General features: G+C 47.6%; 1 protein-coding gene across 1 annotated transcript in view; it reads left to right on the top strand.

The window, feature by feature from the left end:
• grh (grainy head) overlaps positions 1 to 25,359 on the top strand; it is an 893,472-nt gene extending 868,113 nt beyond the window's left edge. The window contains exons 15-17 of the mRNA XM_070091236.1: positions 1 to 160; positions 10,780 to 10,844; positions 18,012 to 25,359. The exon at positions 1 to 160 is cut by the window's left edge and continues 51 nt beyond it. Coding sequence (XP_069947337.1) covers positions 1 to 160; positions 10,780 to 10,844; positions 18,012 to 18,144 — 358 coding nt within the window. The 3' untranslated portion in view covers positions 18,145 to 25,359. The remainder of the gene's footprint in view (positions 161 to 10,779; positions 10,845 to 18,011) is intronic.
• The last annotated feature ends 511 nt before the right edge of the window (positions 25,360 to 25,870 follow it).

The following is a 25,870-nucleotide window of genomic DNA, read 5'->3' as shown; positions in this document are numbered from 1 at the left end:
GGACAGTCCCATGACTGATGTCTTCTCCCATGTGTCGAAGAGATCCCGTCTCACGCCGCCTCTCACAGAGAGACTTATGCTGTACGTGAGGCAGGACGGAGAGGACGTGTATACTCCGCTACATCTGGTTCCTCCAAGCACAGTGGGACTCCGCTCTGCGGTCAGTACTTAGTACAGTAGCCTCCGGTCTGCGGTCAGCACTTAGTACAGTAGACTCCGCTCTGAGGTCATTACTTAGTACAGTAGCCTCTGGTCTGTGGTCAGTACTTATTACAGTAGCCTCCGCTCTGCGGCCAGTACATTAGTTCCTCTTAGTGCAGTAGCCTCCGCTTTGCGGTCAGTACATTAGTTCCTCTTAGTACAATAGCCTACGCTCTGCGGTCAGTACATTAGTTCCTCTTAGTACAGTAGCCTCCGCTCTGTAGCCAGTACATTAGTTCCTCTTAGTACAGTAGCCTCCGCTCTGCGGTCAGTACATTAGTTTCTCTTAGTATAGTAGCCTCCACTATGCAGTCAGTACATTAGTTCCTCCTAGTACAGTAGCCTCCGTTCTGCGGTAGTATAGTATCCTCCGCTCTGCAGTAGTACGGTAGCCTCTGCTCTGCGGTAGTATGGTAGCCTCCGCTCTGCGGTGGAACGGTAGCCTCCGCTCTGCGGTAGTACAGTAGCCTCTGCTCTGCGGTAGTACAGTAGCCTATGCTCTGCGGTAGTACAGTAGCGTCCGCTCAGCGGTAGTACAGTAGCCTCCGCTCTGCGGTAGTACAGTAGCCTCTGCTCTGCGATAGTACAGTAGCTTCTGTTCTGCGGTAGTACAGTAGCCTCTGCTCTGCGGTTGTACAGTAGCCTCCGCTCTGCAGTAGTACAGTAGCCTCCGCTCTGCAGTTGTACAGTAGCCTCCGCTCTGCGGTTGGACAGTAGCCTCAGTTCTGCGGTAGTACAGTAGCTTTCGCTCTGTGGTAGTACAGTAGCCTCCGCTCTGCGGTTGAACAGTAGCCTCCACTCTGCGGTAGTACAGTAGCCTCCACTCTGCAGTAGTACAGTAGCCTCCACTCTGTGGTTGTACAGTAGCCTCCGCTCTGTGGTTGTACAGTAGCCTCCGCTCTGCGGTTTTACAGTAGCCTCCGCTCTACAGTTGTACAGTAGCCTACGCTCTGCGGTAGTGCGGTAGCCTTTGCTCTGCAGTAGTACAGTAGCCTCCGCTCTGCGGTTGAACAGTAGCCTCCGCTCTGCAGTAGTACAGTAGCCTCCACTCTGTGGTTGTACAGTAGCCTCCGCTCTGTGGTTGTACAGTAGCCTCCGCTCTGCGGTTTTACAGTAGCCTCCGCTCTACAGTTGTACAGTAGCCTACGCTCTGCGGTAGTGCGGTAGCCTTTGCTCTGCAGTAGTACATTAGCCTCCGCTCTGCGGTAGTATAGTAGCCTCCGCTCTGCGGTAGTACAGTAGCCTCCACTCTGCGGTAGTACAGTAGCCTCCACTCTGCAGTAGTACAGTAGCCTCCGCTCTGCGGTAGTACAGTAGCCTCCGCTCTGTGGTTGTACAGTAGCCTCCACTCTGCGGTAGTGCAGTAGCCTCCGCTCTGCGGTAGTACAGTAGCCTCCACCCTGCGGTAGTACAGTACCCTCCGCTCTGCGGTAGTATGGTAGCCTCCACTCTGCGGTAGTGAAGTAGCCATCGCTCTGCGGTAGTACAGTAGCCTCCGCTCTGTGGTTGTACAGTAGCCTCCGCTTTGCGGTAGTACAGTAGCCTCTGCTCTGCGGTAGTACAGTAGCCTCCGCTCTGCGGTAGTACAGTAGCCTCCACTCTGCGGTAGTACAGTAGCCTCCGCTCTGCGGTAGTACAGTAGCCTCCGCTCTGCGGTAGCAGAGTAGCCTTCGCTCTGCGGTAGTACAGTAGCCTCCGCTCTGCGGTAGTATGGTAGCCTCCACTCTGCGGTAGTGAAATAGCCATCGCTCTGCGGTAGTACAGTAGCCTCCGCTCTGTAGTTGTACAGTAGCCTCTGCTTTGCGGTAGTACAGTAGCCTCCGCTCTGCGGTAGCAGAGTAGCCTCCGCTCTGCGGTAGTACAGTAGCCTCCGCTCTGCAGTTGTGCAGTAGCCTCCGTTCTGCGGTTGTACAATAGCTTCCGCTCTGCGATAGTACAGTAGCCTCCACTCTGCGGTTGTACAGTAGCCTCCACTCTGTGGTAGTACAGTAGCCTCAACTCTGCAGTTGTACAGTAGCCTCAGCTCTGCAGTAGTACAGTAGCTTCCCCTCTGCGGTAGTACAGTAGCCTCCGCTCTGCGGTAGTACAGTAGGCTCTGCTCTGCGGTAGTACAGTAGCCTCTGCTCTGCGATAGTACAGTAGCCTCCGCTCTGCGATGGTACAGTAGCCTCCTTTCTGTGGTAGTAGAGTAGCCTCCGCTCTGCGGTTGTACAGTAGCCTCCGCTCTGCGATAGTACAGTAGCCTCCATTCTACGGTAGTACAGTAGCCTCCGCTCTGCAGTAGTACAGTAGCCTCCACTCTGCGATAGTACAGTAGCCTCCGTTCTGCGGTAGTACAGTAGCCTCCGCTCTGCGGTAGTACAGTAGCCTCCGCTCTGCGATAGTACAGTAGCCTCCGTTCTGCGGTAGTACAGTAGCCTCTGCTCTGCAGTAGTACAATAGCCTCTGCTCTGTGGTTGTACAGTAGCCTTCGCTCTGCGATAGTACAGTAGCCTCCGCTCTGCGGTAGTACAGTAGCCTCCGCTCTTCGGTAGTACAGTAGCCTCCACTCTGCGGTAGTACAGTAGCCTCCGCTCTGCAGTTGTACAGTAGCCTCCGCTCTGCGGTTGGACAGTAGCCTCAGTTCTGCGGTAGTACAGTAGCCTCCGCTCTGCGGTAGTACAGTAGCCTCTGCTTTGTGGTAGTACAGTAGCTTCCACTCTGCGACAGTACAGTAGCCTCCGCTCTGCGGTTGTACAGTAGCCTCCGCTCTGCGGTAGTACACTAGCCTCCGCTCTGCAGTTGTACAGTAGCCTCTACTCTGTGGTTGTACAGTAGCCTCCGCTCTGCGGTTTTACAGTAGCCTCCGCTCTACAGTTGTACAGTAGCCTACGCTCTGCGGTAGTGCGGTAGCCTTTGCTCTGCAGTAGTACAGTAGCCTCCGCTCTGCGGTAGTATAGTAGCCTCTGCTCTGCGGTAGTACAGTAGCCTCCACTCTGCGGTAGTACAGTAGCCTCCGCTCTGCAGTAGTACAGTAGCCTCCGCTCTGTGGTAGTACAGTAGCCTCCGCTCTGTGGTTGTACAGTAGCCTCCACTCTGCGGTAGTGCAGTAGCCTCCGCTCTGCGGTAGTACAGTAGCCTCCACCCTGCGGTAGTACAGTAGCCTCCGCTCTGCGGTAGTACAGTAGCCTCCACTCTGCGGTAGTGCAGCAGCTTCCGCTCTGCGGTAGTACAGTAGCCTCCGCTATGTGGCTGTACAGTAGCCTTCGCTCTGCGGTAGTACAGTAGCCTCCGCTCTGCGATAGTACAGTAGGCTCCGCTCTACGGTAGTACAGTAGCCTACGCTCTGTGGTAGTACAGTAGCCTCCGCTCTGTGGTAGTACAGTAGCCTCCGCTCTGTGGTTGTACAGTAGCCTCCGCTCTGCGGTAGTACAGTAGCCTCCGCTCTGCGGTTGTACAGTAGCCTCCGCTCTGCGATAGTACAGTAGCCTCCGCTCTGCGGTAGTACAGTAGCCTCCGCTCTATGGTTGTACAGTAGCCTCACCTCTGTGGTAGTACAGTAGCCTCCGCTCTGCGGTAGTACAGTAGCCTCTGCTCTGCAATAGTATAGTAGCCTCCGCTCTGCGATAGTACAGTAGCCTCCGTTCTGCGGTAGTACAGTAGCCTCCGCTCTGCGGTAGTACAATAGCTTCTGCTCTGTGGTTGTACAGTAGCCTTCGCTCTGCGATAGTACAGTAGCCTCCGCTCTGCGGTAGTACAGTAGCCTCCACTCTGCGGTAGTATAGTAGCCTCCGCTCTACGGTAGTACAGTAGCCTCCGCTCTTCGGTAGTACAGTAGCCTCCACTCTGCGGTAGTACAGTAGCCTCCGCTCTGCGGTAGTACAGTAGCCTCCACTCTGCGATAGTACAGTAGCCTCCGTTCTGCGGTAGTACAGTAGCCTCCGCTCTGCGGTAGTACGGTAGCCTCTGTTCTGCGGTAGTACAGTAGCCTCTGCTCTGCGGTAGTACAATAGCCTCCGCTCTGTAGTTGTACAGTAGCCTTCGCTCTGCGATAGTACAGTTGCCTCTGCTCTGCGGTAGTACAGTAGCCTCCGCTCTGCGGTAGTACAGTAGCCTCCGCTCTACGGTAGTACAGTAGCCTCCGCTCTTCGGTAGTACAGTAGCCTCCACTCTGCGGTAGTACAGTAGCCTCCGCTCTGCGGTAGTACAGTAGCCTCTGCTTTGCGGTAGTACAGTAGCCTCCACTCTGCGACAGTACAGTAGCCTCTGCTCTGCGGTAGTACAGTAGCCTCCGCTCTGTGGTAGTACAGTAGCCTCCTCTCTGCGGTAGTACAGTAGCCTCCACTCTGCAATAGTACAGTAGCCTCCGTTCTGCGGTAGTACAGTAGCCTCCGCTCTGCGGTAGTACAGTAGCCTCCGCTCTGCGATAGTAGCCTCTGCTCAGCGGTAGTACAATAGCCTCCGCTCTGTGGTTGTACAGTAGCCTTCGCTCTGCGATAGTACAGTAGCCTCCGCTCTGCGGTAGTACAGTAGCCTCCGCTCTGCGGTAGTATAGTAGCCTCCACTCTACGGTAGTACAGGAGCCTCCATTCTTCGGTAGTACAGTAGCCTCCACTCTGCGGTAGTACAGTAGCCTCCGCTCTGCGGTAGTACAGTAGCCTCCGCTCTGTGGTAGTACAGTAGCCTCCGCTCTGCGGTAGTACAGTAGCCTCCGCTCTGCGGTAGTACAGTAGCCTCCGCTCTGCGGTAGTACAGTAGCCTCCGCTCTGCGGTAGTACAGTAGCCTCCACTCTGCGGTAGTACAGTAGCCTCCGCTCTGCGGTAGTACAGTAGCCTCCGCTCTGCGGTAGTACAGTAGCCTCCGCTCTGCGGTAGTACAGTAGCCTCCGCTCTGCGGTAGTACAGTAGCCTCCACTCTGCGACAGTACAGTAGCCTCCGCTCTGCGGTAGTACAGTAGCCTCCGCTCTGTGGTAGTACAGTAGCCTCCGCTCTGTGGTAGTACAGTAGCCTCTGCTCTGTGGTAGTACAGTAGCCTCCGCTCTGTGGTAGTACAGTAGCCTCCGCTCTGCGACAGTACAGTAGCCTCCGCTCTGCGGTAGTACAGTAGCCTCCGCTCTGCGGTAGTACAGTAGCCTCCACTCTGCGGTAGTACAGTAGCCTCCGCTCTGCGGTAGTACAGTAGCCTCCGCTCTGCGGTAGTACAGTAGCCTCCGCTCTGCGGTAGTACAGTAGCCTCCGCTCTGCGGTAGTACAGTAGCCTCCGCTCTGCGGTAGTACAGTAGCCTCCGCTCTGCGGTAGTACAGTAGCCTCCGCTCTGCGGTAGTACAGTAGCCTCCGCTCTGCGGTAGTACAGTAGCCTCCTCTCTGCGGTAGTACAGTAGCCTCCACTCTGCGATAGTACAGTAGCCTCCGCTCTGCGGTAGTACAGTAGCCTCCACTCTGCGGTAGTACAGTAGCCTCCACTCTGCGGTAGTACAGTAGCCTCCACTCTGCGATAGTACAGTAGCGGCGGTAGTACAGTAGCCTCCACTCTGCGATAGTACAGTAGCCTCCACTCTGCGGTAGTACAGTAGCCTCTGCTCTGCGGTAGTACAGTAGCCTCCACTCTGCGGTAGTACAGTAGCCTCCGCTCTGCGGTAGTACAGTAGCCTCCACTCTGCGGTAGTACAGTAGCCTCCACTCTGCGGTAGTACAGTAGCCTCCACTCTCCGGTAGTACAGTAGCCTCCGGCGGTAGTACAGTAGCCTCCGCTCTGCGGTAGTACAGTAGCCTCCGCTCTGCGGTAGTACAGTAGCCTCCGCTCTGCGATAGTACAGTAGCCTCCACTCTGCAGTAGTACAGTAGCCTCCACTCTGCGGTAGTACAGTAGCCTCCGCTCTGCGGTAGTACAGTAGCCTCCGCTCTGCGGTAGTACAGTAGCCTCCGCTCTGCGGTAGTACAGTAGCCTCCGCTCTGCAGTAGTACAGTAGCCTCCGCTCTGCGGTAGTACAGTAGCCTCCGCTCTGCGGTAGTACAGTAGCCTCTGCTCTGCGGTAGTACAGTAGCCTCTGCTCTGCGGTAGTACAGTAGCCTCCGCTCTGCGGTAGTACAGTAGCCTCCGCTCTGCGGTAGTACAGTAGCCTCTGCTCTGCGGTAGTACAGTAGCCTCCGCTCTGCGGTAGTACAGTAGCCTCCGCTCTGCGGTAGTACAGTAGCCTCCGCTCTGCGGTAGTACAGTAGCCTCCACTCTGCGGTAGTATAGTAGCCTCCGCTCTGCAGTAGTACAGTAGCCTCTGCTCTGTGGTAGTACAGTAGCCTCTGCTTTGCGGTAGTACAGTAGCCTCCGCTCTGCGGTAGTACAGTAGCCTCCGCTCTGAGGTAGTACAGTAGCCTCCGCTCTGCGGTAGTACAGTAGCCTCCGCTCTGTGGTAGTACAGTAGCCTCCGCTCTGCGGTAGTACAGTAGCCTCCGCTCTGCGGTAGTACAGTAGCCTCTGCTCTGTGGTAGTACAGTAGCCTCCGCTCTGCGGTAGTACAGTAGCCTCCACTCTGTGGTAGTACAGTAGCCTCCGCTCTGCGGTAGTACAGTAGCCTCCGCTCTGCGGTAGTACAGTAGCCTCCACTCTGCGGTAGTACAGTAGCCTCTGCTCTGCGGTAGTACAGTAGCCTCCACTCTGCGGTAGTACAGTAGCCTCTGCTCTGCGGTAGTACAGTAGCCTCCACTCTGCGGTAGTACAGTAGCCTCCGCTCTGCGGTAGTACAGTAGCCTCCGCTCTGCGGTAGTACAGTAGCCTCCACTCTGTGGTAGTACAGTAGCCTCCGCTCTGAGGTAGTACAGTAGCCTCCGCTCTGCGGTAGTACAGTAGCCTCCGCTCTGAGGTAGTACAGTAGCCTCCACTCTGCGGTAGTACAGTAGCCTCTGCTCTGCGGTAGTACAGTAGCTTCCGCTCTGCGGTAGTACAGTAGCCTCCGCTCTGAGGTAGTACAGTAGCCTCCGCTCTGCGGTAGTACAGTAGCCTCCACTCTGCGGTAGTACAGTAGCCTCTGCTCTGCGGTAGTACAGTAGCCTCCGCTCTGCGGTAGTACAGTAGCCTCCGCTCTGCGGTAGTACAGTAGCCTCCGCTCTGCGGTAGTACAGTAGCCTCCGCTCTGCGGTAGTACAGTAGCCTCCGCTCTGCGGTAGTACAGTAGCCTCCGCTCTGCGGTAGTACAGTAGCCTCTGCTCTGCGGTAGTACAGTAGCCTCCGCTCTGCGGTAGTACAGTAGCCTCCGCTCTGCGGTAGTACAGTAGCCTCTGCTCTGCAGTAGTACAGTAGCCTCCGCTCTGCGGTAGTACAGTGGCCTCCGCTCTGCGGTAGTACAGTAGCCTCCGCTCTGCGGTAGTACAGTGGCCTCCGCTCTGCGGTAGTACAGTGGCCTCTGCTCTGCGGTAGTACAGTGGCCTCTGCTCTGCGGTAGTACAGTGGCCTCCGCTCTGCGGTAGTACAGTAGCCTCTGCTCTGCAGTAGTACAGTAGCCTCCGCTCTGCGGTAGTACAGTAGCCTCTGCTCTGCAGTAGTACAGTAGCCTCTGCTCTGCAGTAGTACAGTAGCCTCCGCTCTGCAGTAGTACAGTAGCCTCTGCTCTGCAGTAGTACAGTAGCCTCTGCTCTGCAGTAGTACAGTAGCCTCTGCTCTGCGGTAGTACAGTAGCCTCTGCTCTGCAGTAGTACAGTAGCCTCTGCTCTGCAGTAGTACAGTAGCCTCCGCTCTGCGGTAGTACAGTAGCCTCCGCTCTGCAGTAGTACAGTAGCCTCTGCTCTGCAGTAGTACAGTAGCCTCCGCTCTGCAGTAGTACAGTAGCCTCTGCTCTGCAGTAGTACAGTAGCCTCCGCTCTGCAGTAGTACAGTAGCCTCTGCTCTGCAGTAGTACAGTAGCCTCTGCTCTGCAGTAGTACAGTAGCCTCTGCTCTGCAGTAGTACAGTAGCCTCCGCTCTGCGGTAGTACAGTAGCCTCCGCTCTGCGGTAGTACAGTGGCCTCCGCTCTGCGGTAGTACAGTGGCCTCCGCTCTGCGGTAGTACAGTAGCCTCCGCTCTGCGGTAGTACAGTGGCCTCCGCTCTGCGGTAGTACAGTGGCCTCCGCTCTGCGGTAGTACAGTAGCCTCCGCTCTGCGGTAGTACAGTAGCCTCCGCTCTGCGGTAGTACAGTGGCCTCCGCTCTGCGGTAGTACAGTAGCCTCCGCTCTGCGGTAGTACAGTAGCCTCCGCTCTGCGGTAGTACAGTGGCCTCCGCTCTGCGGTAGTACAGTAGCCTCCGCTCTGCGGTAGTACAGTAGCCTCCGCTCTGCGGTAGTACAGTAGCCTCCGCTCTGCGGTAGTACAGTGGCCTCCGCTCTGCGGTAGTACAGTAGCCTCCGCTCTGCGGTAGTACAGTGGCCTCCGCTCTGCGGTAGTACAGTAGCCTCCGCTCTGCGGTAGTACAGTGGCCTCCGCTCTGCGGTAGTACAGTGGCCTCCGCTCTGCGGTAGTACAGTAGCCTCCGCTCTGCGGTAGTACAGTAGCCTCCGCTCTGCGGTAGTACAGTGGCCTCCGCTCTGCGGTAGTACAGTAGCCTCCGCTCTGCGGTAGTACAGTAGCCTCCGCTTTGCGGTAGTACAGTGGCCTCCGCTCTGCGGTAGTACAGTAGCCTCCGCTCTGCGGTAGTACAGTGGCCTCCGCTCTGCGGTAGTACAGTGACCTCCGCTCTGCGGTAGTACAGTAGCCTCCGCTCTGCGGTAGTACAGTAGCCTCCACTCTCCGGTAGTACAGTAGCCTCCGCTCTGCGGTAGTACAGTAGCCTCCACTCTGCGACAGTACAGTAGCCTCCACTCTGCGGTAGTACAGTAGCCTCCGCTCTGCGGTAGTACAGTAGCCTCCGCTCTGCGGTAGTACAGTAGCCTCCGCTCTGCGGTAGTACAGTAGCCTCTGCTCTGCGGTAGTACAGTAGCCTCCGCTCTGCGGTAGTACAGTAGCCTCCACTCTGCGGTAGTACAGTAGCCTCCGCTCTGCGGTAATACAGTAGCCTCCGCTCTGCGGTAGTACAGTAGCCTCCACTCTGCGGTAATACAGTAGCCTCCGCTCTGCGGTAATACAGTAGCCTCCGCTCTGCGGTAATACAGTAGCCTCCGCTCTGCGGTAATACAGTAGCCTCCGCTCTGCGGTAGTACAGTAGCCTCCGCTCAGTACAATAATTACAATAATTACATAGATGTTTTGTTATTGTAATAAAAAAATCACACCTTCAAAAGCGTTCCATTTATACATCTCATTATATTATATTATATTGCCATACTTGATGTCTCAAGTTCACTAAGTTGCCATACTTGATATCTAAAGTTCACTAAGTTGCCATACTTGATGTCTAAAGTTCACTAAGTTGCCATACTTGATGTCTAAAGTTCACTAAGTTGCCATACTTGATGTCTAAAGTTCACTAAGTTGCCATACTTGATGTCTAAAGTTCACTAAGTTGCCATTCTTGATGTCTAAAGTTCAGGGTTGCCATACTTGATGTCTAAAGTTCACTAAGTTGCCATACTTGTTATCTAAAGTTCAGGGTTGCCATACTTGATGTCTAAAGTTCACTAAGTTGCCATACTTGTTATCTAAAGTTCAGGGTTGCCATACTTGATGTCTAAAGTTCACTAAGTTGCCATACTTGATATCTAAAGTTCACTAAGTTGCCATACTTGATATCTAAAGTTCAGAGTTGCCATATTGATGTCTAAAGTTCACTAAGTTGCCATATTTGATATCTAAAGTTCACTAAGTTGCCATACTTGATATCTAAAGTTCAGAGTTCCCATATTTGATGTCTAAAGTTCACTAAGTTGCCATATTTGATATCTATAGTTCACTAAGTTGCCATATTTAATATATAAAGTTCTCTGAATTGCCATACTTGATATCTAAAGTTCATAGTTCCCATATTTGATGTCTAAAGTTCACTAAGTTGCCATATTTGATATCTATAGTTCACTAAGTTGCCATATTTAATATATAAAGTTCTCTGAGTTGCCATACTTGATATCTAAAGTTCAGAGTTGCCACACTTGATATCTAAATTTCAGAGTTGCCATACTTGATATTTAAAGTTCAGAGTTGCCATACTTGCTATCTAAAGCTCGCTGAGTTGCCATACTTGTTATCTAAAGCTCACTGAGTTGCCATACTTGCTATCTAAAGCTCACTGAGTTGCCATACATGTTATCTAAAGCTCACTGAGTTGCCATACATATTATCTAAAGCTCACTGAGTTGTCATACTTGCTATCTAAAGCTCACTGAGTTGCCATACATGTTATCTAAAGCTCACTGAGTTGCCATACATGTTATCTAAAGCTCACTGAGTTGCCATACTTGCTATCTAAAGCTCACTGAGTTGCCATACATGTTATCTAAAGCTCACTGAGTTGCCATACATGTTATCTAAAGCTCACTGAGTTGCCATACTTGCTATCTAAAGCTCACTGAGTTGCCATACATGTTATCTAAAGCTCACTGAGTTGCCATACATGTTATCTAAAGCTCACTGAGTTGCCATACATGTTATCTAAAGAGTTTAATTTTCATTAAAGTAATGTATGTCATTTTTCCCCCAGATCGAGGAAAAGTACAAAATACCAACACAAACTATTAAGAACATATATAGGAAAAACAAAGTCGGGTGAGTTTGGTTCAGACTTGATTGTAATGTTAATATGTTGATTGTAATGTTAATATGTTGATTGTAATGTTAAAATGTTGACAATGTTGATTGTAATCTTAATATGTTGACTAACGATAATATGTTAACTGTAATGTTAATACATTAACTGTAATGATAATATATTAACTGTAATGTTAACATATTAACTATAATGTTAATATGTTGATTGCAATGTTTATATGTTAACTGTAACGCTAATATATTGATCGAAATGCTAATATAATAACTGTTATGGTGATTATTATTAGTAGTAGTATTATTAGTATTATTCTTATTTTTACATTTGTGAGGGCATCGCTAAACCCGTAGGGTAGGGGTCATACAGTGACTGGGCAGTGACGAACTTAAGTTACTTTTATCATCCAATATCTTCACAAAAAACGTGGTGATGCTGATGGTGAGATGGAGATGCTGGATGGTGAGATGGAGATGCTGGGTGGTGAGATGGAGATGCTGGATGGTGAGATGGAGATGCTGGGTGGTGAGATGGAGATGCTGGATGGTGAGATGGAGATGCTGGATGGTGAGATGGAGATGCTGGGTGGTGAGATGGAAATGCTAGATGGTGAGGTGGAGATGCTGATGGTGAGGTGGAGATGCTGGGTGATGAGGTGGAGATGCTGGATTTGAGATGGAGATGTTGGATGGTGAGGTAGATATGCTGATGGTGAGGTAGAGATGCTGATGGTGAGATGGAGATGCTGATGGTGAGGTGGAGATGCTGATGGTGAGGTGGAGATGCTGATGGTGAGGTGGAGATGCTGATGGTGAGGTGGAGATGCTGGATGGTGAGATGGAGATGCTGATGATGAGGTGGAGATCCTGATGGTGAATTGGAGATGCTGGATGATGAGGTGGAGATGCTGGGGAAATAAATGGAAAATTTTGAGAAACTGTTTAATGTTGATGGAGAGAGAGAGAGAGAGAGAGAGAGAGAGAGAGAGAGAGAGAGAGAGAGAGAGAGAGAGAGAGAGAGAGAGAGAGAGATAGAGAGAGAGAGAGAGAAAAAGAGAGAGAGAGAGGCTTCGTACATTAGGCATGAAGGAATAATGTAAGAGGGAAAACCATATGTGGGCGTGGGAAAAAGTGGATAAAGCTGTGGTTAGAATGAAAGGAAGTAAAGCAGCAGCTGGTACGGATGGGATTAAGACAGAGACGATAAAACAGGTGGAGGTAAAGGTTTGTAGTGATTGGTACATTTGTTAAATATATACATAGAAGAAAGAACGTTCGTAAGGTTTGGCAAATGTGAATACATAGTTCCTCGGCTCCTCTGTATAAGGAAAATGGGTACAAGAGATAGTACAAGAATTATAGGGAAGTAAGTCTGTTGAGTACCAGTATACCAGGTAAAGTGTGTGGCAGAATGATTATTAAAAGAGTCTGGGGTGAAACAGAAAGTAGAACTGCAGAGGAACAAGAGGGATTTAGGGAAGGTAGGAGATGAGGTAGGGTAGAGGATGAGGGGAGGGTAGTGTAGGGGATGAGGGTAGGGTAGGATAGGGGATGAGGGTAGGGTGGGGTAAGGGATGAGGGTAGGGTTGGGTAGGGTAGGGGATGAGGGTAGGGTAGGGTAGGTGATGAGGGTAGGGTAGGTGATGAGGGTAGGGTAGGGGATGAGGGTAGGTTAGGGGATGAGGGTAGGGTAGGTGATGAGGGTAGAGTAGGGGATGAGGGTAGGGTAGGTGATGAGGGTAGGGTAGGGGATGAGGGTAGGGTAGGGTAGGTGATGAGGGTAGAGTAGGTGATGAGGGTAGGGTAGGGGATGAGGGTAAGGTAGGGTAGATGATGAGGGTAGGGTAGGTGATGAGAGTTGGGTAGGTGATGAGGGTAGGGTAGGGGATGAGGGTAGGGTAGGGTTTGATCGTAGGGTAGGGGATGAAGGTAGGGTAGGTGATGAGGGTAGGGTAGGGGATGAGGGTAGGGTAGGTGATGAGGGTAGGGTAGGGGATGAGGGGTAGGGTAGGTGATGAGGGTAGGGTAGGGGATGAGGGTAGGGTAGGTGATGAGAGTAGGGTAGGTGATGAGGGTAGGGTAGGTGATGAGGGTAGGGTAGGGGATGAGGGTAGGGTAGGTGATGAGGGTAGAGTAGGGGATGAGGGTAGGGTAGGTGATGAGGGTAGGGTAGGGGATGAGGGTAGTGTAGGGGATGAGGGTAGGGTGGGGTAAGGGATGAGGGTAGGGTAGGGTAGGGGATGAGGGTAGGGTAGGGTAGGTGATGAGGGTAGGGTAGGTGATGAGGGTAGGGTAGGGGATGAGGGTAGGGTAGGGGATGAGGGTAGGGTAGGTGATGAGGGTAGAGTAGGGGATGAGGGTAGGGTAGGTGATGAGGGTAGGGTAGGGGATGAGGGTAGGGTAGGGTAGGTGATGAGGGTAGAGTAGGTGATGAGGGTAGGGTAGGGGATGAGGGTAAGGTAGGGTAGATGATGAGGGTAGGGTAGGTGATGAGAGTTGGGTAGGTGATGAGGGTAGGGTAGGGGATGAGGGTAGGGTAGGGTATGATCGTAGGGTAGGGGATGAGGGTAGGGTTGGTGTTGAGGGTAGGGTAGGGGATGAGGGTAGGGTAGGTGATGAGGGTAGGGTAGGGGATGAGGGTAGGGTAGGTGATGAGGGTAGGGTAGGGGATGAGGGTAGGGTAGGGGATGAGGGTAGGGTAGGTGATGAGGGTAGTGTAGGGGATGAGGGTAGGGTAGGTGATGAGGGTAGGGTAGGGGATGAGGGTAGGGTAGGTGATGAAGGTAGAGTAGGTGATGAGGGTTGGGTAGGGGATGAGGGTAGGGTAGGGTAGGTGATAAGGGTAGGGTAGGTGATGAGAGTTGGGTAGGTGATGAGGGTAGGGTAGGGGATGAGGGTAGGGTAGGGTTTGATCGTAGGGTAGGGGATGAAGGTAGGGTAGGTGATGAGGGTAGGGTAGGGGATGAGGGTAGGGTAGGTGATGAGGGTAGGGTAGGGGATGAGGGTAGGGTAGGTGATGAGGGTAGGGTAAGGGATGAGGGTAGGGTAGGTGATGAGAGTAGGGTAGGTGATGAGGGTAGGGTAGGTGATGAGGGTAGGGTAGGGGATGAGGGTAGGATAGGTGATGAGGGAAGAGTAGGGGTTGAGGGTAGGGTAGGTGATGAGGGTAGGGTAGGGGATGAGGGTAGGGTAGGGGATGAGGGTAGGGTAAGTGATGAAGATAGTGTAGGGGATGAGGGTAGGGTAGGTGATGAGGGTAGGGTAGGGGATGAGGGTAGGGTAGGTGATGAGGGTAGGGTAGGTGATGAGGGTAGGGTAGGGGTTGAGGGTAGGGTAGGTGATGAGAATAGGGTAGGTGATGAGGGAAGGGTAGGGTAAGTGATGAGGATAGTGTAGGGGATGAGGGTAGGGTAGGTGATGAGGGTAGGGTAGGTGATAAGGGTAGGGTAGGTGATGAGGATAGCGTAGGGGATGAGGGTAGGGTAGGTGATGAGGGTAGGGTAGGGGTTGAGGGTAGGGTAGGGGTTGAGGGTAGGGTAGGTGATGAGGGTAGGGTAGGGGATTAGGGTAGGGTTGGGGATGAGGGTAGGGTAGGGGATGAGGGTAGGGTAGGGGATGATGGTAGGGTAGGTGATGAGGGTAGGGTAGGGTAAGTGATGAATATAGTGTAGGGGATGAGGGCAGGATAGGTGATGAGGGTAGGGTAGGGGATGAGGGTAGGGTAGGTGATGAGGGTAGGGTAGGTGATGAAGGTAGGGTAGGGGTTGATGGTTGGGTAGGGAATGAGGGTAGGGCAGGTGATGAGGGTAGGGTAGGTGATGAAGGTAGGGTAGGGGTTGAGGGTAGGGTAGGTGATGCGGGTAGGGTAGGGTAAGTGATGAGGATAGTGTAGGGGATGAGGGTAGGGTAGGTGATGAGGGTAGGGTAGGGGATGAGGGTAGGATAGGTGATGAGGGTAGGGTAGGTGATGAGGGTAGGGTAGGGGTTGAGGGTAGGGTAGGTGATGAGGGTAGGGTAGGGTAAGTGATGAGGATAGTGTAGGGGATGAGGATAGTGTAGGGGATGAGGGTAGGGTAGGTGATGAGGGTAGGGTAGGGGATGAGGGTAGGGTAGGGGATGAGGGTAGGGTAAGTGATGAAGATAGTGTAGGGGATGAGGGTAGGGTAGGGGATGAGGGTAGGGTAGGTGATGAGGGTAGGGTAGGTGATGAGGGTAGGGTAGGGGTTGAGGGTAGGGTAGGTGATGAGGGTAGGGTAGGTGATGAGGGTAGGGTAGGGTAAGTGATGAAGATAGTGTAGGGGATGAGGGTAGGGTAGGTGATGACGGTAGGGTAGGTGATGAGGGTAGGGTAGGTGATGAGGATAGGTTAGGGGATGAGGGTAGGGTAGGTGATGAGGGTAGGGTAGGGGTTGAGGGTAGGGTAGTTGATGAGGGTAGGGTAGGGTAAGTGATGAGGATAGTGTAGGGGATGAGGGTAGGGTAGGGGATGAGGGTAGGGTAGGTGATGAGGATAGGGTAGGGGATGAGGGTATGGTAGGGGATGAGGGTAGGGTATGTGATGAAGATAGTGTAGGGGATGAGGGTAGGGTAGGTGATGAGGGTAGGGTAGGGGATGAGGGTAGGGTAGGTGATGAGGGTAGGGTAGGGGTTGAGGGTAGGGTAGGTGATGAGGGTAGGGTAGGGTAAGTGATGAGGAGAGTGTAGGGGATGAGGGTAGGGTAGTTGATGACGGTAGGGTAGGTGATGCGGGTAGGGTAGGTGATGAGGATAGGTTAGGGGATGAGGGTAGGGTAGGTGATGAGGGTAGGGTAGGGGTTGAGGGTAGGGTAGGGGTTGAGGGTAGGGTAGGTGATGAGGGTAGGGTAGGGGATTAGGGTAGGGGATTAGGGTAGGGTTGGGGATGAGGGTAGGGTAGGGGATGAGGGTAGGGTAGGTGATGAGGGTAGGGTAGGTGATGAGGATAGGGTAGGGGTTGAGGGTAGGGTAGGGAATGAGGGTAGGGCAGGTGATGAGGGTAGGGTAGGTGATGAAGGTAGGGTAGAGGTTGAGGGTAGGATAGGTGATGAGGGTAGGGTAGGGTAAGTGATGAGGATAGTGTAGGGGATGAGGGTAGGGTAAGTGATGAGGGTAGGGTAAGGGATGAGGGTAGGATAGGTGATGAGGGTAGGGGGGTAGGGGATGAGGGTAGGGTAGGTAGGGGGGCAGGGAGGAGGGTAGGGTAGGTGATGAAGGTAGGGTAGGGGCAGGGGATGAGGGTTGGGCAGGTGATGAAGGTAGGTAGGGGGCAGGGATGAGGGTAGGGTAGGTGATGAGGGTAGGGGTAGGGGGGGCAGGGGATGAGGGTAGGGTAGGTGATGAGGGCTGGGTAGGGGCAGGGGATGAGGGTGGGGTAGGTGATGAGGGTAGAGTAATGGGGCAGGGGATGAGGGTAGGGGATGAGGTAGTGGGGTAGGGAGGGTAGGGGTAGGGGATGAGGGTAGGGTAGGGGGTAGGGGAGGGTAGGGGGTAGGGGTAGGGGAGGGTAGGGGGTAGGGTAGGGTAGGGGGGTAGGGGAGGGTAGGGGGGTAGGGGAGGGTAGGGGGGTAGGGGAGGGTAGGGGGTCGGGGAGGGTAGGGGGAGGGGAGGGGAGGTGGTAGGGGAGGGGAGGGGGTAGGGGAGGGTAGGGGGGTAGGGAGGGTAGGGGGGTAGGGGAGGGTAGGGGGGACATGCAAGTGAACAAAACTCAGCTAAGTTTAAGAAGGTGTTTGTTATATTTATAAATTTAGAAAATGTAAGATGGGGTGGATAGTAGAGCAGTTTGACAGGTGTTGTAAGTGTATATAACAGGTTTGTGACAGCAGTGTAGAGTTGTTATGGGGAGAGTGAGGCTGAGGTTACGATAGTTAGTAGGGAAGAGCACTATTTTCGAGTGAAGACCTTAGACAGGGATGTTTGATGTCTTTAAAGATGTTTAAAATATTTATAAATGGGTTTTCAAAGAGGAGAATGCTGGAGTCATTGGTCTAAGCCGGGGGGGGGGGGTGACATGGACCAGTAGACCTGCTGCAGTGTTCCTTATTTCTTATCTTATGTTTGGGAGACGTATGGGATTACAGTGATGAATCTGATATGATGGCGGAGTTGCTCATTGCCAATTCTCTTGTAAAAGAGATTATGAATTTAAGTTGTGAAGACTGGTCGAGGAATTTGGGAAGTTCGTAAGTGAAGGAAATTATAAGCAGCGCTGTGTGTCCCTAGTACATTTACGGATTTTTATTATAACTATACTAGGAAATTAAAAGTGAATATAGAGAAGAGTAAGGTGATGATGGTAATAAAATGTCTAGGCAATGATAGATTAACGAATAGATTGTACTGAGAAGGGAGTATGGAGAAAGTAAATGTATTTAGATATTCTGGAATGAACATGTCCGCAATGGGACTGTGAAAGACAAGGTGAATCATACAAGAGACGAAGTGTTGGGGCAACTGTGGAAAGAAAGAGGCCTATTTGTGGAGGTAAAAAGTTTATTGTATCAAAAAATAGTTGTGCCAACACTGTTATGTGAGTGTAGCAAGGACTTTAAACGTTGCATCGGAGATGTTATGTTAAAGAGCAATGTTTAGTGTGAATACTATGCAGAAAACTGAGCACAGAAATTATAAGAAGGTTTGGAGTTAGGAAAGGTATGAGTCAGAGGGCAAGGATTGTCAAGGTGGCTTGAGCCTTCAGAGAAGATGGAATAGAATAGGATGATCAAAAAGATGTATGAATCTGGGATGAAATGAATGATGGGTAGAGGTCATCCCAGGTAAGGTTGGAGGGAGAAATGAAAGATATTTTGAGTGCTAGGGACTTGAACGAGCTAAGCAAGATGTTTTTTTTTATGGATTGACGGTGTATTGGAGAGAGAGCAAGAAAACATAAATGGATTCAGGGCAGTTGATTAGCTGGACTTGAGTCCTTGAGGTATAAAGTACAGATCCAGCACTCTGAAGATGGGGTGAAGATGCCGTAGTTCAAGTGGTCGTTTTAATCTTGTAAAATTTTGGGGACCCATAGCTTAGTCGAAGTAAATAAAATATTGGGATTTCGCTTTGAGTCTATTTGAACATTTCATCATTCTGGTGATTTATCACTACATGAAACGTGTTCTTTAACTAACACTGACCACTGTTGGTATTCTTCAGGGTGATGGCCAAGGTGGACGATGAGATGCTCCGCCATTACTGCAACGAGGACTTGTTCCTGATGGAGGTGCAGCACCGGGACGCTGACAGCTACGACCTCACACTCATAGAGCTCACGGGGGTCGAGCACTGAGTGCCAGTGCCAAGCGTCATCGTAGCTTGGCAGCTGGACTAGATAAGGAAGTCACAGGTCATCAAGAGTTAACGCCAGATATTCTCGTAAGGAGGGAAGCTTTTAGCTAGGGCGCAGCCCCAGCGACTCCTAGCAAGGAGAGCATACACGGTTTTGCTGTGATGCTTATACCAAACACCTGACGCGAAAGATTAGTTCAATCTTCCACAAAAGCTTCACAGAAGGCGATGTAAACAACCAGTGAGAGACTTGATGAACAGAGTAGCAAGAAGCTTCCCAAAACGTACAAAATCTCACGTGTTTAACTTCAAGACTTCTCTCCATAGTCTCAGAAGACCAACTGAGGAAGAAAAGAGTGATAGCGAGTCTCTCTAAATATTTACAAATATGCTGGAGACTAGTGGATCAAATAGCTACTAAAGTTTCAAAATGTGAAGCTAAAAAAACTACAATTAAGGTGATTTTGCTGTGATTTTGTTTAAAAGCTCTTGGTAGAGATTTGCAGAATGTATCTAAAACTTTGAGACCTTGAGATGAGCTGTGAAAAAAACACTGTACAAAAAAATCATGACTTTTTTAATAGGTTGTCACAGATATATTCTGATTTGTAGCAAACTTTTCCCAGTATGGCCTAGTGTACCTGGCACCATAAATTGTGTGTGGTAACATGTATTGTACATGGCACCATGTTTTGTACATGGTAGCATGTATTGTACGTGGTGTCGTGTACATAGTATCACATACAATTTATGATGCCGTTTTACTATGTATTTGACATGGTACCATTGTGAGTAACACTGTGTATTTCACACTGTACATTACCTGGTGCCATGTATTGTACATGACACCATAAATTGCCCTTGTCACTATGTATTGTACATGTCACAATATAATACTGTACGTGGCACTATGCACATGTCACAATGTAATACTGTACGTGGCACTATGTACTATATAGTGTTACAGTGTAATGTATATGGCACCATGTACTGTACAGTGCTACAGTGTAATACAGTAGGTGTGTGAAGAGTCATCTACATCATGGTAGGCTGTTTAATGTTCGCCACAATGGTAACCTTCATAAAATCAAATGTATTCTAATGGATGATTTAAGACATAGTAATAATGCCATTTACAGGGTATCAAATGCCACTTCCAGTTACGAGTGAATGTTAAGATTATCATCACAGACATATACATTTTTATATTCTTTACAGTGTGTGCACATGTTTTGGAAACACCAGGAATTGCTTTATTATTTAGCACATATTTTTTTTTACTACAGAGCCATTTAGAGAGTGACATAGATGTTTAGGTTAATATGTGATGTGTGAGGATCACGCCAATTGCTCTACCGTCTCAGATCAAATCTGTTGTCCCGTTGTTGCTGTTTAAGTACAGTGATATTCATGTTACTATGCTGAGCCGTTTATCTTGCCCCTTTATCTGAACGTGTTTTCCACGACAGTGCCATATATATAGCAGCCACGGTGACCACCCTGTCATCGTCAACGACACGAATTACGAGTACTCAGTGGATTCCGTCCCAGGACTCAAAAACCGCAAACTTTGTTGTCGGGAGAATCTGAAATGGTTTAGGTCCCGTGTGTGAATATGTGTGTGTGTGTGTTTGTGTGTGTGTGTTTGTTTATGTGTGTGTGTGTGTGTGTGTGTGTGTGTGTGTGTGTGTGTGTGTGTGTGTGTGTGTGTGTGTGTGTGTGAAAGAGCTTGTGTGTGCATGCATGTCTGTTAAGAGAATCCTCCACCATAACCGCACCGCCACATCTCCCTAAGAAGCCAAATTCTCTCTCTGAATTATATCCCGTGCCTTATAATCTTAATCGTGTTTTGTTGATGTTGTTATTTAATCAACGCAGAGAAGTCAAAGAATCACTCTCAAAAATCAAGGGCTTGCTGTCAAGACGCTCATATACTAATAATGGGATTCTTGCATAATGGAATTTATAGGGTCCATAAGTATTCAAAGACGGATTCGCTTTAATACAGTTGATGATTCTTTCTCATGTATACAAGAGTTACTTCATAAGTCACCTCCGAGGAATGTACTTATTGTCTCCGTCAGCAAACCCCAGCCTTATCCTGTGCCTTCCAAATATCTTTTGTAAACTATTGTCTTTCTCAATTCAGATGTTTTGTTAGGTATATGCAGATGTTATCATGTGTTTTCAAATATGCCTGTAAGAAAAATTATGCAAAGCTAAAAGCTAATTTATATACTATATCTTTTAAAACTTTGTGTGTTTACATAATAAAAGACTGTAGTTTTAGTACATAAAGCTAGGTTTAGCTGAATATATGCTTCGTCTTATTCCGGCATTCCACTTTACTAATTCTATAGACTAGAGTATTGAGTTAGGATTCATTACTGATGACACGATCACTCAGAGGTCTGTGTCACCTGCCATTGTACAAGAGTCCGCCCATGAAATCAATGCTGCAAGTTTCATTTTAATTAATATTAATGGCTGATTGAACTGTATGATATACAAAATAGGCTTAATAATGTGTAAATATGAATATTGCTTTAATTATTTGTGGTTTTAGCATAATATATATCATTAGCTTTTAAGTCTGTGTGAAAGTGAGAGGCGGTGATATACTTGTTAAAGATCTTTGTTACTATAGTTTTGTAAGAAGAAATGACTATATTAGTGTATATACTTAGCTGTGTGGGTGGCAGAACCCGCCTTGCGGATCCCTGCTTCAAGCTTCCCGGTATACTTAAGAAAATTAAGACTGTTTCTTGGGCTCAACCAAAACAACGGATTCCTTGCAAGATGTTCTTCACGGATCACTTGTCTTTCTTGCTAAAATGTTGGAAAAGTCATCCTATTGAACCCGAATTCCCAAAAATTCGTATGGTAATTTCTCTCCCGTATGTGAGGTAAATGAGAATGTGACTGGATTACGTAAACTTAGACATAAACCAAATGGATAATAATAAATACGAAGGTATTGTAACTGTACGTGAAGCTGTTCTCTCTATATATCAACCCTGGGAAAGAAATTTAATGCCTATTGTTGGGAATTTTGTGTTTAACACTGGATGCAATCCTATTTGGAATGATATCGCTGTTGTGGCATTGTAGTTAATAAATGTGTTGGGTTCAAGCTTCTAGAAGAGAATTGGATTCCATTATATCTTACAGAAAGAGAAGACATACGTGATGGTTGGCCTAAGTTTTGTCGTGTTTATGTAAGTAATCTTTTGATCAGCTCTCTGTTCTAGTGCGCAGTGGTAACACCTTTTTCAATGCTTTCTTTATTTTTTTGTATTGAGTAGTTATTTTGAAAGTCGTGTTTATATAATTATATTTATATGTAGAATGGAAAAAATATGATTTAGAAACCTCCCCGTAAGTAGTAAACTGAAAGACACTGCTGCAGGAGAGGTGCAGCATACTTCACTCCCTCTGCTGCAGGAGAGGTGCAGCATACTTCACCCCATCTGCTGCATGAGAGGTGCAGCATACTTCACTCCCTCTGCTGCAGGAGAGGTGCAGCATACTTCACTCCCTCTGCTGCATGAGAGGTGCAACATACTTCACTCCCTCTGCTGCAGGAGAGGTGCAGCATACTTCACCCCCTCTGCTGCATGAGAGGTGCAGCACACTTCACTCCCTCTGCTGCATGAGAGGTGCAGCATACTTCACTCCCTCTGCTGCATGAGAGGTGCAGCATACTTCACTCCCTCTTGCAACCTTCTGGATAACTCCTGTTAGAGGTTCATGCTGCAGTCTATGTTCACCTGACTCCAATTAACCATACTGTGTGCACCTACCCAAACTGGTTTATCAAAAACAATGATACAATACATCTTCCAAGACGTTGATGATGCACTCTCTCTCTCTCTCTCTCTCTCTCTCTCTCTCTCCCTCTCTCTCTCTCTCTCTCTCTCTCTCTCCCTCTCTCTCTCTCTCTCTCTCTCCCTCTCTCTCTCTCTCTCTCTCTCTCTCTCTCTCCCTCTCTCTCTCTCTCTCTCTCTCTCTCTCTCTCTCTCTCTCTCTCTCTCTCTCTCTCTCTCTCTCTCTCTCTCTCTCTCTCTCTCTCTCTCTCTCTCTCTCTCTCTCTCTCTCTCTCTCTCTCTCTCTCTCTCTCTCTCTCCTATTTAATTCAAACTTTATATAACTAAAATGGCAACTAGAGTAAAAATAATTCACTGCCACGCTATGTCATCTGACACAATTATAATAATTATTGTGTATTAGAGAGTATCACTTGTGCTCAACGTGTCCTCTGGTCTCTTGCTCAAACTGGACCACACACGAAAATTTAGATTATGTTTATTCACTTTTTCCAAACTATTATTGCTGCCAGACGTGAGATTGTGACTTATTTCTTAATGTTTCATTGTATAAAGTGACATTTATTACTTCACTATCCAAATTATTTATTATATAAAGCCGAGTCTTTGCATTACATTCTGAGACACATTCAAAGTTTTCGCATTTTTCTCTGAGACTCGTTCAGAATTTTCCTTTTTTTTTTACAACTCATTCAAGTTTTTGTAAATCTCGACCTTAGAAGCACAAGATCTAAGTCTGAGGAGGACCTTCCTCATCCCCCCCCACCACCCGAACTGTCAATGACTGTATCATAACTGTCAATGACTATCATAACTGGCAGTGATTGTATCATAACTAGCAATGACTGTATCATAACTAGCAATGACTGTATCATAACTAGCAATGACTGTATCATAACTAGCAATGACTGTATCATAACTAGCAATGACTGTATCATAACTGTCAATGACTGTATCATAACTGTCAATAACTGTATCATAACTGTCAATGACTGTATCATAACTAGCAATGACTATCATAACTGTCAATAACTGTATCATAACTGTCAATGACTGCATCATAACTAGCAATGACTGTATCATAACTAGCAATGACTGTATCATAACTAGCAATGACTGTATCATAACTAGCAATGACTGTATCATAACTAGCAATGACTGTATCATAACTAGCAATGACTGTATCATAACTAGCAATGACTGTATCATAACTAGCAATGACTGTATCATAACTGTCAATGACTGTATCATAACTGTCAATAACTGTATCATAACTGTCAATGACTGTATCATAACTAGCAATGACTATCATAACTGTCAATAACTGTATCATAACTGTCAATGACTGTATCATAACTAGCAATGACTGTATCATAACTGTCAATAACTGTATCATAACTGTCAATGACTGTATCATAACTGTCAATGACTGTATCGTAACTGTCAATGATGGTATCATAGCTGTCAATGACTGTATCATAACTGTCAATGACTATAATAACTGGCAATGAGTGTATCATAACTAGCAATAACCGTATCATAGCTTGCAATGACCGTATCATATTCAACAATGACTGTATCATAGCTATCAGTGACTATCATAACTGGCAATTACTGTATCATAACTGTTAATGACTATCATAACTGTCAATGACTGTATAATAACTGTCAATGACTGTATCATAACTAGCAATGACTGTATCATAACTAGCAATGACTGTATCATAACTAGCAATGACCGTATAACTAGAAATGACTATCATAATTAGCAATGACTATCATAACTAGCAATGACTGTATCATAACTAGCAATGACTGTATCATAAATAGCAATGACTATTATAAACAGAAATGACTGAATCATAACTAGCAATGACTGTATCATAACTAGCAATGACCGTATAACTAGAAATGACTATCATAACTAGCAATGACTATCATAACTAGCAATGACTATATCATAACTAGCAATAACTGTATCATAAATAGCAATGACTATTATAAACAGAAATGACTGAATCATAACTAGCAATAATTGTATCATAACTAGCATGACTATCATAACTAGCAATGACTATCGTAACTAGCAATGACTATCGTAACTAGCAATGACTGTATCATAACTAGCAATGACTGTATCATAACTAGAAATGAACTGTATCATAATTAGCAATGACTGTATCATAACTGTCAATGACTGTATAAAACTAACTAGTAATGTCTGTATCATAACTAGGAATGCCTGCACCGGAAATAGAAATGCATACACCCAAGCTTGGAATGTATACACCCGAGCTGGGAATGTATACACCCGAGCTGGGAATGTATACACCCAAGCTGGGAATGTATACACCCGAGTTGGGAATGTATACACCCGAGCTGGGAATGTATACAGAATAATTCACAGTCTTATGAAGATGCAGTATCGTCAGTATAGTGTAAAGGATCATTCTCAGTTCCTTTAGAAATAATTGATAAATTGAACAGTAAACTATTATATATATAAAATTAGCGACCTAAAAAAAATCCTTGGTCATGGGAGTCCAAGATAAAACCAGCATTTATTACTCTAAACATAATATATTCAATAGTTTCGGAATTTTCTCCATCATCAAAGAAATTGAAATATAAAAGCCAGATCTTAACATATGCCAGAATAACAAATACCAAAGTAAAAAATAAAAAAAAATAAAAAAAAAATTGAAAGTAACGGTGCAGTATTAGAGAGGTGAACTTGGTATCTAATATAGGGACTCGCTGGTGTTACATTGACTGGATAACATAGTAAACGAGTCCTACCTATACAGAGGCTTCTCAGTGTTGATATGTGGTGTTTAAATGTAGTTTACTATATGGCTTATTTGTCCTAATAGACTGCTCCAAATTTTCAAAGATGGAAACCCTCAGGTAATGCTTTGTTTTACCAACATACGTATTAAAAAAACAATTTTTTTTTGCCTCCAGGTAATTCTTAGGGTTATATTTAGACCTAAATACACCAGACAACGTTATTATACCTGTTGAACTAGTCCTCTTTAGTCAACAAATTTAAATATTATAGCTGCAATGTTATGTATATGATACTACTAAACTGCCGCTCCGCATCTTTGAACACTTAGGATCTCTTAGGACACATAAACCATTAGTTAAACCAATATTTAATGTCATACATTATGAAGTTACTACCCACACAAGAGACGTGAGCTAACCTGTCCAGGTGATGCAGCCCCCCCCCACCTCCCTTCCTCTGTAACAAACACTCAGTAGAGTTCTGTTTCCCTTCCTCTGTAACAAACAACACTCAGTAGAGTTCTGTTTCCCTTCCTCTGTAACAAACACTCAGTAGAGTTCTGTTTCCCTTCCTCTGTAACAAACAACACTCAGTAGAGTTCTGTTTCCCTTCCTCTGTAACAAACACTCAGTAGAGTTCTGTTTCCCTTCCTCTGTAACAAACACTCAGTAGAGTTCTGTTTCCCTTCCTCTGTAACAAACAATACAGAATTACTTTGTTTTTAGCTTTTGCTTCTCATTGTTTTGATTTGATGTTTTAGCCTATGATAAGATCTGGAATTTATATTTAATTTTGTTGGACTTCATAGTGCCTGGTGATAATGAACAGCGAAACTGGTCACGGATAACTAAGTAACGTCTCGAGCAATATTGTTAGTTTATATCTTCCCATTATATATGTACTGCTGAATAAGCCAAGCCGGCGAGCTAGGAAAGGGTGTTTTCTGCCGAATAAGCAGAGTGAAAATGTGCTCATGTGATTAATCTGCAAAAAATCAATTTGAAAGTATCAAGAAAAATCTCTCATTGATTTAAGGCAATGTTAAATAAATTTAAATTTTTCTATGATATTAATAGAATTTGGCTTAAAAAATGTTAGGTTGGGGTAGA

This window comes from Cherax quadricarinatus, chromosome 34 (genome assembly GCF_038502225.1).
Source record: "Cherax quadricarinatus isolate ZL_2023a chromosome 34, ASM3850222v1, whole genome shotgun sequence".
Classification (NCBI taxonomy): Eukaryota; Metazoa; Arthropoda; class Malacostraca; order Decapoda; family Parastacidae; genus Cherax; species Cherax quadricarinatus.
The sequence above is the reverse complement of the archived record's forward strand: the minus strand, read 5'-3'. Positions and strand labels throughout refer to the sequence as shown.